This window comes from Mauremys reevesii, linkage group 6 (genome assembly GCF_016161935.1).
Source record: "Mauremys reevesii isolate NIE-2019 linkage group 6, ASM1616193v1, whole genome shotgun sequence".
Lineage (NCBI taxonomy): Eukaryota > Metazoa > Chordata > Testudines > Geoemydidae > Mauremys > Mauremys reevesii.
In genome coordinates, this window is record NC_052628.1 from 119,183,308 (window position 1) to 119,201,416 (window position 18,109).

Below are 18,109 nucleotides of genomic sequence, written 5' to 3' on the forward strand. Positions count from 1 at the left end.
TTCCTTCGCTGGTGCCTGGAGCCGGCCCTGCTCGGGGGCATGGGAGGTAGCCTATGGTTTCTCTTTCCTCCCTTGTGACCTAGCAGCTAGGGCACTAAACTAGGACCAGCAGACTTGGCTTCTAATCCCAGCCCTGCCACTGGGTGACTTCAGGCAAGTCATGTCCCTTCCTCGTGCCTCAGTTTCCCCTATGGTAAAACAGGAATAATATACCAACCTCCTTTATAAAGCACTTTGAGATCTGCTGGTGATCAAAGGTAGGGATTATTACATTAGCTGTTGCCTAGGAGTCACAGAGCACCTACCACTCACAGTCTATTTTAAAAAATACATATACTGCATAAACTGATTGAACTACCGGGCTGTTATTTTTCATAGACATTGTCAAAGCAGTTTGAAAATAGCATGCTGGTAATTCATATACAGGGCTTGGTAGAAACTACATGCATCAAAAAGTATAAATGCAATGTGATCAGAGTGGAACAAATGCAGATTCTCCTAAAGGGCGTACAATCCAGAGGATGTTTGCTGCAGTTAGTTACCATGCAGGTCTGAATTTCAAATCTCCAATGTTCAGCAGGTTTCAAAATTACTTGGCAAAACACACTTGAAATCATGGAAAATTCACTGTCACATGTAGGGTTCACACACAAATCAAAACCTGGCCAATTCAATGGAGTTTTGCTTTCAGATTGCGAGTTCATTCAAACTTAAACCTTGAAGCAAAGCTCGTGGGTGAAAATCCACGTAGCTCAAACCAGAAAGTGCTCGTCTGATTGACTGTCTAGCAAAACAGCCAAACCTCCCAGAACTAGCACGCTCCTGGGAATAAAAACACTCTGGGAGAGTGTATAATGGAGGAAGTGCGGAATCCCCTCTTAACCCGGGTGTTCCCATCTGTTACTAAACTGATGTAAGACGGCATCACCCAGAAGTGACATCGCGAAATGACTGTCAGTACCGATGCTGCAGTATATGCTCTAATTAAGAGACTGGCAGCATACTGCGGTGTTTTTATGTGAGATCGGGAACAGACTGACTTACACCGGTTCGCCCGCCTTTACATTTCTGAAAAAAAATGTTTCTACAGCCTGGATGCACAGAAGACAGCAGCACAATAAGCTGGAGCCGGATGCTCAGCTGATGTAAATCAGTATCACCCCATTGACTTGACCAGAGTGAAGTCAATGGAGCTATGCAGACTTACCTGGGTGGAGGTTCTTGTCACATATGATATTTAAAGCAGGTCCGTTTTGTTCCATTGTTTGCTGCTGACCATAAATAGTGGATAGAGGAAAAACAGTTTTAAAGGTACTAGGATTTTTAACTCATGCAAAGCCACCTGTGTGGCATGGGACAGGAGGAGACAGGTGAGATGTGTATTCAGGATGTCCATAGAGTGCACCAGATGTCAAACCATTTGGGAAACGTTTAGAAGCTGAATATTAGGCAGTGGCTGGGATTTATGTTGCCACGGTCAAGATTTGCAAAAATAGGGCCCTAAAGTTGGCTCCTCAGTCGAGATTTGGGCACCTATATTAGCATCCTGCTTCTCAGAAGTGCTGAGCACCCAGATGCTCCCACGAAGTCCACGGGAGCTGCTGATCCTACAGCACTAGCTTTAGTCACCCCTCTGTAAGGAACTTAGGACCAGTGTGAGGTGAACGAATCCACAGATAGTTTGACTGGAATGTTCTTCTTTTGTATGGGTCAGTTCCTGATCCAGGAAAGCATTTAAGCACTTGCTTAATTTAAAGCACCTGAATAGTCTCATTGCCTTCAAGGCATAAAGTTAAGGGCTCTGGTAGAATCGGGGCCAATATGCAGAAACCTGGCTGCACATTATGACAAATGGGTTCAGACCAGAGCTCCGGGGAACTCTTCCTTTTCTGACGATCAGCCAGCTCCACACGCATCGGGATCTTCCTGGCTTCCGCCTCCCTGCCACTTCCCTGAGCACACCTGTCAGCAGGCTGGTGAAAGAGCGAGCTGCATTACCAAGCTACAGAGTGCGCCACCGAGCCGACAGCCAACCCCACTGCCAAAAGATTATTTGTTTCTTTTCCCTTTGAAGCGTGTTTGAGGCAAGGCTGACAGACAGCGACTCAGTCAGACAGGCGGGGAGATGAGAGGGGTGGAGAAACAGCCAGTAACAGCCAAATAGCCCTTTGAAGTGCCTTCCCTTCTGTTCTTTCTTTCTTTATTTTTATTTTTTTCAAAAAACTACTTCAAATGAAAATGACAGCGAGAGAGGGAGGATGGGGACAGAATGCTTTGAAAGTTCCTGGGTAAAACCTTCCCAGCTGCACTTTTGATCTCATTGCCAGCACTAATGGGACAGTTTGTATATTACCTGATTCACTCTGTATGAACCCCCCCAATCAAACTTCTGATTACCCAATTAAATATCAAATCGAACGCTGTGCAGCCCATGGGCGTGAGTTTAGCAAATTGGTTTGAAGCACAGTAAGGAGGAACGCGGGTCCTGGCAGGCTGCCCCAGAGAAAACCCCCCGCTCTGCCAGGTGGGCCAGTTTGGATAGGAAGTACTGTTGTCATGGGAAGTAAGGGACGAAGAGCCAGTGCTCCGCCGCTTCACAGAGCTCTGATCCAGCCAAGCAACGACTCCAATGGGGCCGAAGCACAAGCCTGAAGTTAAACATGGGTCCGAGAGTCGTCATTAAAGCCAGAAGAGCCCATCCGATTGTCCAGTCTGATCTCCTGTATGTCACAGGCCACCAGCACCCCCAGCCCCCACACACTAACCCAGCACCTGAAATGAGACCAAAGTGTTACAGCCCAAAGGAGACTAGTCTGTTACTTGCCACAGGCAGAGAACAGAAGGGCCCAAGGTGTGTGAGTGCCCGAAGCCCCCTCAATGGCAGGGAAATAATTAAGTGAGATATACACAGATAATCCTGGCTGCAGGGGAAGGTGAAACCCCCCCAAGGTCCCTGTTTCATAAGCTCAGTAGCAGGCTCTGTGCCTGAATGGAAAATCTGTAATGGTGTTTCTAACATCCCTACTGCCCATCCTGGCTACCGTCCTCCAAAGTAGCCCCATTGATCTCCATGGGACTACTCGGTGCTATTCAACATGGGCGTCAGACTGTGGCTGGAAGGAGTCTCAGAAGAGTCACTGCTAAGAAGGAATCGGCTCTAAGAGAAACACGGGCTTGTGACAAGTGGGATGCACCCACTGTTGTTGCTTTTCCACCTGCTGTCATATAGAGCCAGAGTCTAGCAGCCAGTTATTATTCATCTAGAGCAGTGGTTCTCAAACTGATCTAATCGTGCCCCCCTTGTATCTGTAGTAGGTTACGCCCTCCTCCCAAGGCGCCCGGCCAGCCGCGGATGCTCTCCGGCTGCCCAGCTCTGAAGGCAGAACAGAGAGCGGTGGCTGCTGGCCGGGTGCCCAGCTCTGAAGGCAGCACTGCTGCCAGTAGCAGCGTAGAAGGGTGGCAATAGCATACCACCCTTACTTCCCTGCTGCTGCTGGTGGCAGCTCCACCTTCAGAGCTGGGCATCCGGCCAGCAGCTGCTGCTCTCTGGCTGCCCAGCTGTGACTGTGCGCAGTCAATTTTTTTTCTATTAAGCATCTCATGCCCCACCCCAAAATACATTCTGCACTCCCCAGTTTGCGAACATCTTACCTAGAGTAACACCTTACTCCCCATGATACCCCAATGGCGGGCATCATAGCAATACTGGAGCTACTTTGACATAACAGCAGGAGTGGTACCACACCACATCTTATTCCCAGCAGTTCTGGCATGACTATCGCATAGCAAACTGCTCTAGAAATGAACTTCAGCACTAGCATATCACATGCCACTCTAGGAGGAGAGAGGGGTCGGACTCCCGGCACATCAGTCATAGAATATCCAGGTTGGAAGGGACCTCAGGTCATCTAGTCCAACCCCCTGCTCAAAGCAGGACCAATTCCCAACTAAATCCTCCCTGTTCCTACTTCAGATACATAGGCTTGGAGAGAGCGAGGAGCTTTTTTTTGGAATTCTCTGATCCAAAGCAATATAAAATTCAAGAGAATCCGAGGCATCGAAATGAGACACACTTGAAGACCAGCTACCATTAGCATTGTGTTTAGGAGGAAGAGCCGTGCGGTTGATGAAATATACCATCTCATCCCCTAAGGGGGCGATAGGAGAAGTGTTTTTCCAGGATATTTCATTTCCTCATTGCCTCGTTCTGGCTGCTGTAGCAGAAGCCATGTGGGCATTTCAGTTCCACAAAGCGTCATAATTATGGGGGAGATTTTGAAAGGCAAGAAGAGCAGGAAGGTGCCCAGATCCCATTGGAAGTCAGTAGGAGCTGGATGCCTTGCTCCCTTTGGCCTTGGAAAATCATTCCAAGATAAGGGTCTTCTTTCTCTTTTACTCTGTGTGTGTGTGTGTGTGTGTGTAAAAATAGTGATTTGGTGCTTTCAACCCCAAAGCGAAGTCGACTGACTTGTAACCCTGGCCCCACCGGGAAGCGGAAAGAGCCTGGCGGGTCGCCTGAGAAGCCCTTTGCTATGCACATCTTAGTCAGGGATGACTTTCAGCAGCGCTTCTCTAATCGGTTCTACCCAAACCAGCACAGTCTGGCACTGACAAAATCTGCTGTACTATGAAAGCAAAGTAACAGCAATACGCTAACAAGGAGCAATCGCCAGGGTGAACAACACAATAAAGTGTGAACCCTCCACCAGCCAAATAAAGGTGCCTGGCAGGACAGAACAACTCCCCAAAGAGAGACCGGAGGAGAACGGCACTTACTGATCTTCGTTTTCTGTTCCCAGCCGCAGGAAAATGCCATTCAAAATGGATGCACACAAAGGGCCAGGAATTATTTATACTCAGCTAGCGGAAATCAATGCCAATAGATGTTCGCTCATTTACACCAGCTGAGGATCTGGTGCATTGAGGCACTGAGACTTGCCTTTAGTTGCATTAAACTCTAGCCGCCTCCAACCACCTCTGTTTTATTCCTGTCGGAAGCTAAGCTTCAGCCAAGCGACTTAGGGAAATGGACACATCACAGTCATTTTATATGCTGAGCAGGTGTGGAACATAGGACAGAGCAGGCACAGAGCCTCATTTGGCTGTTTAGGAAACAAAATGGTGGATTAAATTTGATCCAGCAGAGAATTTCCTCTTAAATTTGCTTCCTGCCACATGACATTTTCTGGACGGAGGCTCAACGACCATCACTGCTTTGCAGCCCATAGTTTTACGCAATATCATTAGCACCTCATGTCCTCACCAAAATGATAGTTCTTCCCTATTCATAAGGCAGAGAACTAAGGCTTCAATGCTGGGATACTAACTGGGAAGTCAGTGGGAGATGTTAACTGCTTAGATGTTTGGGGTTGGCTTGTTTTTCTAAATCTGGCCACTTATTTGAACACCTAAGTATGGATTTAGGAGCCTAACTTTAGGCACCTATTTTTGAAAATTATGGCCTAATTCAATAAGAGCCTTGAAATACCTTCCCAATGGTTATCGGAGACATGGTACAAAAAAGGCATCATCAGTCATGAATTGTGTGTTTCCTACAGCCCTGCAGGAAGGAAAATAGCCTTTTGGAGCTGCTCTCAGCAGCTTAAGTGTCTGCAGGTCAGAAGTTAGCAGCCAAATTAACTTGCACGCCCTGGTAACATGTGAAAACATCCCACAAGATGGAGCATTATTTTGATTCTCAAAGCAATTCTACAAAGAGACCAGCTAAAGTAAAAAATAGCTAGTGACCAGCCTGGTGAGGACACTAAATCTCTGGGCACTGTATCCTTGTACTTGTACATCACATAACAAGGCACAGTCCTATTTTATGTACTGCACATGCTAAATCTGGCATAGCCTTCCCCCAAGATCCCTGAATTAAGTGCTCCCCGGTCTTTTGAAAGCTGAGCCTCCCTTCTGGTAAATGAAACCAATTGTGCCCTCTCTTCTCCATCTCCCGCCTGCAACCACCTGGAGTTGTTAAAAACCAACCCATTCTAATGTATACACTTCATATGCTCCCTAACCTAGTCCTTCATGCCCTCCCAAGGGTAAACAACACACACTTTGGATGTAGAGCTTCATAACGTGATCCTTCCTCTTCTTTCTTATGTGCTTGGATAAGCAGTCAAAGAGCTGGAACATAAGAACGGCCACACTGGATCAAATCAAAGGTCCATCTAGCCCGGTATCCTGTCTTCCGACAGTGGCCAATGCCAGGTGCCCCAGAGGGAATGAACAGAACAGGTAATCATCAAGTGATCCATCCCGTCGCCCATTCCCAGCTTCTGCTAATGTTAAATGCGAAATGTTGGCATTTAAACTACCAGCGTTGGCATCTGAGTTGAACCCACTGAAATGAACAGAGCAATTCACACCATAGAGCTACTGTTTCAGGCTCTTTGCAAACTCAGGCCGGCATCACTGCCTCAGTTACATGAGGATCGCATTCTGAAGGTTTTCTCCACGGCTCTACAAACTAGGAGTGTTTTTAAATGAAAACTGGGAATCTGGAGAATAACAGAGCTCTTTTCCTCCCCACTCCCCCAGCTAATCCTTCCTGTGATAGGGAGATGGGGCATAAAATGGGAAGGGGCCTCCTGGGTCATTGCCTGAGATAGAAGGGGACTGGACTCAGTCTTGTCATATCATCCTTTCACAAACTTATCAAGCTCCATCTTAAAACTAGCTTGTTTGCCCTCGCTGCTCCTATTGAGAGGCTGTTCCAGAACCTCCTTCCTCTGATGGTTAGAAACTTTCTTCTGATTTCCAGTGTAAGCGTATTTCTGGCTAGTTTGTTCCCATTTGTTATTGGGCCAACATTGTCCTTCAGCTTCAATAGCTCTTCACCCGCTCTGGCGTGCACCCCCTTGATGTATGTATAGAGAACAATCAGATCCCCTCTCAGCATTTGTTTTGCTAGGCTAAAGGAGCCACGCTCTTTGAGGGTATGTCTACACTGCAACATAAGCCAGGGTTCAAACTCAGGCTCAAGCCTAACCTGTTGTCGGTCTACACACAAATTGCACTAACCCAGGGCTTGGACTCATGGTCCCAAGCCTAAATCAAACTGGGACCTAAGATTCAAGCCCAATTGCTTTGTGATGTAGATGGAGCCCTGCTGAGGTTGTGCTCTGGGAGTCTGCCAAGAGTATTGCACAGTCCCACAGGCCTACGTGGACAGTCAGGTTTCCCACACTGCTCTAAGAACAAAGGGCTAGAGTGGCCCAAGGAAGTTTGGGCTGTGGGGGCTGGACTCGGGCCTGCATTATGCAGCATAGACGCTGGAGCCCTAGGATTCAACAATTCCTCCCCTGGGGTTACAAATGAGGGTGGCTGTTGAAGCCCTAATTTAACAAGTGCAGGGTCTGCTAACGCGGGTTCAACGAACCATGGGCTTACTCTGCAGCATAGACAGACCCTGTCAGATTAGCTCACCAGTCCCCTGATCAGTCACCCCCATTCCAGAGGGACGTGCCCCCTACGTCCTTAATGGCTGTGGAAATAGCACCTTACAGTGCAGTTGAGTGGTGTGTGTGGCACTGAAGAAGTTAAAGGGAGACTGAGCAGATGGAAACAGCTTAGAGAGACCATGTTGTAATGGGGCAGCACCCACCTCTCACACACAGCCCCTTCTGGTTGGGTGTTTCTGTGGTCTTTAGATTATGATGACCTGTCAGTAGTTTCTCAGTGACTCAGCCCGCCGTCTTCTGCCCGTGAAACAGAACAAACCCCTTCCAGGGTATATAGTTTTTAAACTTATCCTGGCCCTGGTATGGAGCCATACCCCCAAGGCTTCCTCCCTGGAGAGGCTGTCTTCTTGCAGCCCTCCCCGGGCTCAGTTCTTACTCAGGCCCAGCTCCTTCTTTGCTCCCCTGGTCCCTGCCCACAGACTGTCCTAAGCTTCAGCAGCCTTCCCAGGGCTCAGTCTGGCCTGCAGTGAGCTGTTGGTGGTCTTGCTGCTCTTCCAGCTAGCAAGACATCTTGCTAACCAGACACCACCCTTCAAGTTCTAGGAAGCAACTAGCTGCTGTGCTGTTCTGCAGCTTCTTTTATATGGTCCTGCTGGGCTCTGATTGGCTGCTTCCTGCAGCCTCTCTCATTGGCTGCTTCCCTGCAACCACTCTAGGCCACTTGGAGGACTTATCTTTTGCTTCTCTCTGAGACGGGGTGTGGCAGGACCCTGAGCCCTCCAGCAGGGGGTCTCTGGGCCTAGTCCACCCCATCACACATGCCCAGCAGTGTGCAGTGCTGCCATAATACCAGCCGATGGCCCTGAAAGTACAAAAAGAATCATTCCCCATCTCTGCCTTCCTCTGCAAATTGAAATAACGCAGAGACCCACTGCTGCAAATGCCAGCTCTCTAAGGGTGTTTTGACTGTACGCTAGGACTAAACAAAGGGCTGTTGGTTTTCACAGTGGCAGTAGGTTTTATATGGCTTATGAAGAGAGAGCAGGATGCCATCAAGCCTGCAGCCCATGAAGAGAGAACATACACAGCAGTAATACAGCATAAACACCATTTCAATTGCAAATTGAAAGTGCCCTTTCAAATGGATATGAGGACAATTAGGCTTATCGGTATAGGCTCTAAAGCAAAACATATATATTTTATGGACAGCTGTGACAGATGCTATTATCTAAATCCTTGAAGGGAGGATATGAGTTTCAGGACAACTGTGGGGCTCTGACAGCACCTAACATAGGATAGATCAAATTCCAGTGGTGCTCCAGCAATCGCTCTGTATTCCTTCCCCAAAGCTTTCTTCTTCTTAGAGCAGCCCTAATGGTGCCCCTTTGCCAGACACTAACAGTTGTAAGGAAAGAATCCAAATGAATGCACTGAGGTTATCTAACTCGCTTCCAAGTTAGTGGGCTGAAAACAAAGGGGAGCATTTTGCAAACATTTTCAGTTAACAGTGACTCTGACTCAGAGCTGCAGAGACCTAGGCTTGAGTTTCCACTGTTTTGCATCTTAGGTAGGCAAATAGGGGCAGGATAGCTCAGAGGTTTAAGCATTGGCCTGTTAAACCCAGAGTTGTAAGTTCAATCCTTGAGGTAGTCAGAGTTTTGGGGTAAAAATTTGTTTGGGGATTAGTTCCTCTTTTGAGCCAGGGGTTGGACTAGATGACTCCTGAGGGCCCTTCTAATCCTGATATTCAATAAAGTCCTTGAAATCACTCAGGATCTTTCAGTTGATTTCAGTAAGCCCTGGAGCAGGCCTTTAAAGGTGTGCAGAATAGGTATAACATAGAACCCTCCAAAAAAACTAAACCCCCCCTGGCTCATTTCAAACCAAACCTGATTTTTTTCAGTTTTTCTCACCAAAACAAAAAACCAAAAACATGAAAAATAATTTGGGTTGAGTAAAACATTTCAAACATCATTTTGAAACGAAACAGTTTCCAAGTGAACCGGGGAAACAAAATGTCAAAATTGTTCACTTCTAAAATGCTGAATTGCTCTATTTTGACTTTAAAAAAATATTTCCTCATTTTTATTTAGCCAAAACTACTCACTAAATTTGACCCAAATTCATGAATAATTTCATTCATCATGAAACTGCATGCTTTGGCAAATATAATACTTGACCCAAAAAAGCCACCATTTCCCTTCTGTATATAGTTCATGCATGGCCTAGTGGCAGGGTTGCCTAATGAAGAGAACATTGGACTGGGACTCAGGAGACTTAGGTTATTCCTGGCTCAGTAGATTGCTTCCCCTGTGCCTCAGTTTCCCCATCTGTAAAATGTGGATCATGATACTGACCTCCTTTGTAAAATGCTTTGCAATCTACTGCTGCAAATTGCTATATAAGAGCTAGGTAGTACTGCAGTGTCATATTGTGAAATAACTCGACAAGCTGCAAGCCGTGACTCATTTCCTTAATATGTGATTGGGCCCAATGCAAGCGGCAAATCATCTTGATGCTCCAAATGATTACATTATGCCTAAAGTGTTTAAATAACCTTCCTCCCTCTTTCATAGACTGGGGGCCAGAATGTATTCAGATGCTGTAATTCGCGCTCTTGTACATGGCAGGCAGCACAGATCCTGTAAAGGACTTCATTATCACCTTTTGTGTTAGAGAAGAACACACACTTAGTCATAGAAAGAAGCTGCAAATGTTCCCCAGAGCTACAGAGATACCTGAGGAAAAGGCATTTTAAAATGTTACATTGTGAAACAGTCTTTCATGAAAATGATCGAGGTGACTTTACATTGGCAAGTCTGCGTCTCGGTCTGAGTGCCGTACTGGTCTTAGTTTGTGACTTCAAGGCTTCAGCTTGAAAGGTAAGCTGATGAGTTGATCACAAGTTAATTAAGTTGTACTTTAGCTAATGATGACTGGCTTTTCATTGCTTCTTGATTCTTCCAGCGAAGCATGTCTGGCTCTTCAACCTGACTTTACTGGATCAAAAAAGATGTGTGTGTGTGTGTGTGTACAGATAGGCAGATAAATAGATGCTTAGACAGGTTACAGCTTAGACTGACACCCGTCAGAGGTGGCTTGGTATATGTATGTATCTATATGATTCCCTCTGGGGCACCTGACACTGGCCACTGTCAGAAGACAGGATACTGGGCTAGATGGAGCTTTGATCTCACCCAGTAGGGCCATTCTTATGTTCTTACGGAATCCTGCCTCAACATGTGGGGGGATGGACTACGTGACCACTGGAGGTCCCTTCCAACCCTGCATTTCTGTTATGGGTGTGTGTGGGGCTAGAGATACACAATATCTTGGATAAATCTTATTGAATTAAGTTTAATGCCTTTGGGGTCCATCGTGTTAAAAATGCAGGCTGCTACTCTGAAAATTGTTTGTGTGTTATTATGGGACTGTATGGAACATCTCTAAGAGGAGGAGATACGCGCAAATATAATTCCTCCAGTTACCAGCTCTTTGAAGCTTTGCCCTGGGCCGGGGTAGAGGGAGGACCTTCTATCTGCTATGTTAGGCCAGTTCAAAGACCCCAGCTGGCTTCTCCAGGGCCCAACAGACAAAGAAAGGACTTTTGAATAAATAGCCAGAGCTGAAGCTGGCTCAGGGCCTTCATTCCGATCCAGCAAAGGGACAGGAGCTTCTGTCCAAGGGAGGCCCCAGGCCCCAGGGTTTGGATGGACTGATACCCACCAGAGCCCTTGTGCAGTGCGGGGGTGGGGGTGATCACTGGTAAGCTTATTAGTGTGTGTATTTATTGTTTTAATATGTTTTCTCTGTAATGCGCTTACTTTAAGAATACAGTGTGCTTGCTTAGAAAGAGCGGTGGGGCAGCTTGTAACTGTGGGTAATTCTGCTGTGATCAGTCTCTGAAGAGAAAGCCAGCAGGCCTGCTTAGGCAGACTCTCTTTGCTGGGGATAACTAAGTGAAGGAAGGGAGCTGCGGCAGCCTGGAGATACCAGCTCTCCACCCAAGAGCGGTGATGGCTGGGAAGCCGGAAGCCTGAGCGTGGGTGCCCTTGCTGGCCCACAAGAGGGAAATACAGGTGCATTTACTCTGACCTATGACAGGTGTGAATGGAGATAGAGAGAGAGGGGGGGAGAGGGAGGCCAGTGCCATTCAGAGATCTGGTGAGACTGAGGATTGCCAAGGGCTGCATTAAGGTCATACACAGCTCTAGGCACCCCCTACATGGTGTTATGCAGCTTTTGATTGTTGTTGTTGTTTTAATGTAGCATTAAACTGAAGACCATGACAAAACAGAAAGCTGTTTCCATTCGGAAAAAATCAAAGTTTCATTTTGACTTTTGCTGACCTTTTTCTTTGCTGTTTTTTTCCCCAAAAAACAAATGCGCAAAACCAATACGAATTCGTGAAATGTTTCGGTGTTGCCAAATCTTCATTTTTCACCAAAACAAGGTTTCAGCCAAAAAATTCTTGCCCAGCACTAGTCAGGATCCAAAGGTCAGAGGCTCGGACAGCTCCCGCCTGGCTCCCATGACAGAATGATTTTGGAGGGGCCTCATGGAGTTTTTCTTTGACACCTCCCACTCGTATTTCCATAAGGTCAGTGATCCAGGCCCCTGCCAGGGAGAAGTGCCTGGAGATTTTCCTGACATTGGGAAGTAAACATCAGGCTCTTCCAGCACTCCATTGACTTCATTTGTGTTAATCCCAATTTACATCACTGGGCACGAGAACAGACTCGAGCCTGAGACAGTTAGCGACAGAGTTTAATAGCATTAACCCTGAATTATATGCCCCATTTACATTCCACACAAACCCGGTTCATCACTCACCATCTGTATTAACCCCGAGACCAGCCCTCCCTGGTGTGCTAACTCACAAAGTAGTAGTTATTCCACTTTGCTCTCCAATTGCCAGTCCCAGGAAACCCCTTGATGGCGGTAATCACAGGGATCAGAAAGCAGGCATGTACTGGTGGAAGAAATGAGCCCGGGGGCAAAAAGCAGTATGAGGAACATTGATCTGGGACTAAACTGAACTGCGTGGCTTTTTAATCAAACTGGATTTGGTTTTCCCCATCCTCATTCCACGCTCCCCCTAAATGATAAGCCAGCAGACAAAGCAGAACTTGACATTTGAATGAAACGCAGAAGGCAGCTTGGTCACACTGTATATCATTAACATCCCACTAATAAAATGTCAAGCAGATTCATTCAGGCACCAGGATACCAGCACCCCCGCCAAGAAGTCCATGTTCCTAAAGAGCACAACAGAAAAGGGACAGCCCCCTAATGCTGACACAGGAGAAGGCTGGGTGAACGGTCTGTGCAGTGCAGCTTGGCAACATGGCAGGTTATCACAAGGTGCCCAAAGAGAGCCGCCAGGCATGAGCTGGGTTAAACAGAGGACGCCAGCAGACTTGCTCCAGACACGGCTTTTTAAAACCAAAAGTAAGAAGGATTCTCGCCAAGGATCAAATCCTGCCCTCCCTAGTCACACAAGTAGTGGCACTGCCGTCGCGGAGACTACTCCTGTGAGCGAAGCGAGCAGGTGCGACCCACTCACCCCTTGAAATGCTACCGCTGCACTGCTGTAGACACTCCCTACCCCATCGGTGTAGTTAACCCATTGCCCCACAAGGCAGTAGCTATGTCGGCGGAAGAGTGTGTCTGTCAGTCTAGTGCTGTGTGCACTGGGGGTGAGGTTGGCTTAACTATGTTGCCGAGGATGTGCATCTTTCACGCCACTGAGCGACGCAGCTGGGTCCTCTTAGCTTTTGCGTGTAGACCTGGCCTTGGCCCCTCTGTCCTTCTTCAGGCTGGACGCTAGACCTGATGTGAAGTCTGATAAAACGAACACGGACATTCTGATTCACTCAGACAATTCTCACACAGCTGCCAGGGAGCTCTTTCTGCAGCTCAGTTCAGGTGCTGGAGCAAAACACGGAGAGGCAGAGTCCCTTCTGGCAGAGGTTTCACTGAAGTGAGAAACATGAGACCAGCAGATAATGCCTCTGGGCATTCGGCTGCAGAGAAAGGTCTGAAAGAAACTTGTGAGTGAAATTCAGTATGAAAGCAACAAATCAAGATGCAGGTAAGCATCTTAAAATCGCTACCTGCAGGGGTAACTCTCAATGACTTTTGAAATCAAGGGCAGTTGGACTTCAGGGGGCTTCATTTGGATCAGTCCAGGTACAACAATCGGAATCTTCTCCTTCACCGTCTATAAACAACTTGTGCTCTGCTTATGGTCAACCACAAAATCATAGAATCTCAGGGTTGGAAGGGACCTCAGGAGATCATCTAGTCCAACCCCCTGCTCAAAGCAGGATTAATCCCCAAATGGCCCCCTCAAGGCTTGAGCTCACAACCTGGAGTTTAGCAAGCCAATGCTCAAACCAGTAAGCTATCAATCACAACTGATAGCAAGCTTATTTAATATTGGCCAGAAAAGCTGTATTGTTTTCCCTACCCCTTAACTCCTCCCTGCTAAAGGAACATACACAAAATGGTGTGCTGCTATTTCTCCCACCCTCTTCTTTATCATCACCAAGGAAGCTCATCATCTGTAATTCCCAACATGCCAAAGGTAGGCTCTGGAATCCATAGCTAGTTCTTCAAAGAGCTGGCAAAAACCCAGACCAATCCAGGCTGGGAAACAGGGATTTGGCATTGTATAGCCTAGATCTTTTCAGGAGGACAGAGTAATGATCAAGCAGTGAGACAGCGCATTATGGCTGCACTTAGCTAATCAGGCAGTCATTCTGCAAATGAGAAAGACCAGCGAGCCATCATACATTCAGCAGTAAGTATATGTGTTCAGGGTACCAACTTCAGTACGCTTAGAACGTAGCCCAATATGTTGTTTTTACTCTGGTGATGTTATTGTTTATTGGCATTTGTAGTGAGGTAGAGTGGCCTCCCTCCAAGCCTGAGAGTAAGGGACCACTATACTCTGCCTGGAAGGCGGAGCCAAGCCAGCCCTGCCCCAGCACCAGAAGCGGAGGGCCGGGACAGGAGGTATAAGAGACGGGCCCTTCAGCTCAACTGGGAGGGACTCAGGAAAGGAGACAGAAGTCTCTCGTCTGCTGCAGGACTCTGGCCCTCCTACCGAGCCATGTAGCGCCCTGACAGTGGAGGAGACCAAGTGCGGAGAAGAGCTGCTGGGACTGCCGTCTGCTATTCACCCAGAGGGGACAGAAGACTCACCGACTGGGGAGCTGTGCCGACATTGGGATAGGAAGTAGTCCCGGGAAACCAGACACTAGTCTGGTTATTCTGTCACAGTGCGAGTCGGTGTGTTGCAGTGAGATCCCTGCTGACCCAGTGGCAGGTGATCCTGCCACTGTTAGGGCCAAGGGCTGGGACCCAGTGGAGTAGGGTGGGCCCAGGCCCACCTACCACACTGCTGCCTACCCCACCCCTGAGGTGGCTGCCTACTCACCCCAGGCCTGTGCCTTGTGTGTTTGCTGTCTGCCCTGGCTAAAATGGCTCATTGCTCTGCCCCACCCAGCTGGCCAGAGCCATACACTGCTAATTGAATGTTTGTTGTCTGACGCAATGAGACAGAGTGGCCTCTCTAGGAGCCTGAGCCCTAGGGACCACTACAGCCTGACAATAGTACCTAGGTGGGCCAAGCAGGCACAGGGCCCTTTTGTGCTACACATTCCAAAAACACTTAGTAAGAGACAGTCTACATAGACAAAGGAAGCAGTGTCAGTCCCACTTTACAGAGAAATCAGCGGCCTCCCGCAAGGCCATACCATTAGTCTGTCGCAGAGGGGGGAACTGAGTTACAGGCCCATGCCTTAACCACTAGACAGCCTAGTCTGAACAGCCTGAATACCTGTGTTAAACTGGCTCCAAGGTGAATCTGCTGCCTGGCACGGATCTTGCTGTCTGCTACTCGACTCACTCGTAGGGGATGCTCCATTTCCCTTTCCAGGATTATGGTTATATTTGGGTACTGTAATTGCAGAAGTGCTCCGCTGCCATGGTCTAGCAAGCCTCCACGGGAAGAACCACGCATTGGCATTGTATTGACTAGCCCAGCTCCCCCCAACATTTGTCTAGCCCACATCCTGTTCCCCCGACTAGATGAAAGTGTTAAGTGAAGGGGAAAAGGCAGCCTGGAGAATACGGAATATTACACTGTACTTGAACCAGCATCAGATTCCATTTTAAAAGCATGTCCTCAGCATGAACCTAGCATCAAGAGGCTTTGTTTCTACAGCTACCAAGCTGTCATGTGCTTGGCTCTAAGGAAAACTCTGTCAGTGAAGAGTGCCGAGGAAGGACCGTCTCCAGCAGCGTTTCGGTCGCTCTGCAGACTCCAATTAGATGACTTATTTGCCCTTCCGATATCTTTGATGGTTTAACATGGCGCATTTGCAGATGCATTATACTTATAAATAATGCACCGATGTCAACATGCTTTCTGGGTTCACTTCAGCTAAAATATTAACCAAGTTGTCACTTCATCATTTGCTTACTTCGGCTTTTCTTGGATTTAATGTTCATTTTAAATCTTTTATAAATTACCCCATTACCTTTTGTATCCTAGCATGAAATGCACAAATTTCTTTGAACCACTCTTGCATCCCCTAATGTTAGCAAAGACGAGCACGGGAAGCCTGCCACCCAGGAGCTATTAAAACTAATGCCTCTCGCTTAATCCCTCCCATAATTTCCAGTTAACCAACGAGGCAAAAAATAATGACTTTATCAGCTGAAGTCTGTTACATCTGCTTTATTCCCACATTGGCACACGACCACTTATAATTGAGTTGCGGTTTAATCAACTAAGTGGACCACCTCTTGAGGAAAAAAGAAAAACTAGGTCGCTGTGTTCTTAAGAGCTGCAAAAGAGATGATTGCTTAACTTTGAAGTGTCAACGCAGCAAGCGGGGAATGTTTAAAATCTTATGTAACCAGCGCAGGGGGCTCTTGTTTGGCAAGACCTGGCCAGAGTACAGAACAAGCGTCTTTCTTTGTAAGGTTCTCAAACGCGATTCCTGGTACTGGAACTTTTCATAGAAACAACAAATATTCGGAGCCATGAAAGCAGTATTTTGAATTTGGGTTCGGGTTTTGGGTTTTTTCTGTTAGGTATTAAAGTTTCAGGAAAAAAGATTTGCAAGTGTTTCCTCTGCATTACCAGCAAGTCATTTGCTAGCCCCCAAATGTCAGGTCCTCGGCTGATATAAATCAACGCAGCTCCGTTGACATGGACAGATTGATATCAGCTGATGATGATGATGATTAGTAATAATTTGCAATGTAGTAGTACCCAATCAAGGCACTGGTGTTGTGCCAGGATCTCTCTGGCTGATCCGCTCCCTCTTTCTTGGTCTAGAGAACATCTAATCTGCAGTATTTTAATTAGAACGTATTTTGTCTGGGCTTTGAAGAGTCTGGTGTGTTACAACCTAAAGCCCTACCTACATGAGTATCATTCAAGTGAAGCATAGCAGGGACAGAATCCTTGTTCTTCTGCTGCTGCTCAGTAACAGGCTGAGGCCATCTTCTCAGCCCTCCTACCCCCACAGAGCTGGCCATGGCATGCAGCACCTGCTGGTCTCTGAACTCGTGTGTGTGTATGTGGAGATCGGGCTTGTGGGTGTAACTTAACTGCTTTCCCAGAGCCCCTTAGGCCCCTGCACCGACTGAACAGGCATCTGCTGTGCGTCTCACAGGAGCACAATTCTGCAGATAGGCTCTTCCTATCACAACTTTTCTGGAGTCTGCCTGGGAGGGCATCCAGCCAGAGATTACCCCTCCGAGAAGAAACCTGTGCAGCCTGACTGGGACGACTGATGCAGGATAGTTTATAACCGGGCTGACTAGAGCACCTGTACTCTCCAAGCACACTACAGAAATGGGGATCTACCAAACTGTGTAGGGTCCCCCGCAAAAATCATGAGCATCCTGCAGTTCCTCTTCTTCCTACTGTATTTGTCTTTGATCACAAACACTTTTTGCATCCAAATCTGACAATGTTAACTCTCAGTAAACAGAGCCACCTGACTTCTCCTGAAGAGCCTCCATGTTTCTGGACTGGAAGTGAGCTGTCTTGCGTAGTGGTTAGAGCTAGGCTGAGAGACAGGTGCCAGAGCCATGGGACAAAGCCAGAGTCAGAGACCAGGAATCAAGCCAAGGGTCAGAACTGGAATCAGAATCTGGGCAAGGAAACGGGATTGGGACGACAGGAGCAAGGCTCAGAACAAGGCAGGCGCAGGATCAATCATAGCTACAGGTGTAAGAATTGAGCACATGGGACCATCATGATCAGCCAGTCTGACTTCCTGCACATCGCAGGCCACAGAACCTCACCCATCCACTCCAGTAACAGACCCCTGACCTCCGGCTGAGTTACTGAACTCCTCAAACCATCATTTAAAGACTTCACGTGAAAGAGAATCCACCATTTACATTAATTTAAACCTGCAAGTGACCCAGGCCCCATGCTGCAGAGGAAGGTGAAAACCTCCAGGGTCTCTGCCAATCTGAACTGGGGAAAATTCCCTCCTGACCCCAAATATGGTGACCAGTTAGACCCTGAGCATTCGGGTGAGACCCAGCAGCCAGACACCAGGGAAAGAATTGTCTGTAGTAACTCAGAGCCCTCCCCATCTAGTGTCCAATGTCCGGCCATTGGAGAGATTTGCTGCGAGCAGTTGCAGATCGGCCACATGACA

At 47.5% G+C, this 18,109-nt stretch overlaps 1 protein-coding gene across 2 annotated transcripts in view; it reads right to left on the reverse strand.

Annotated features, from left to right (window-relative positions):
- The window catches only part of CPLX1 (complexin 1), a 190,444-nt gene that overhangs the window by 149,626 nt on the left and 22,709 nt on the right, over window positions 1-18,109 (reverse strand). Inside the window, exon 1 of one of the 2 annotated variants that reach the window (XM_039545783.1) lies at window positions 1,208-1,268. The exons of the other annotated variant lie outside the window; for it this stretch is intronic. Within the exon in view, the coding sequence (XP_039401717.1) occupies window positions 1,208-1,262 (55 nt within the window). The 5' untranslated portion in view covers window positions 1,263-1,268. Of the gene's footprint in view, window positions 1-1,207; window positions 1,269-18,109 lie in introns of those variants that run through there. 2 annotated transcript variants of the gene reach the window in all.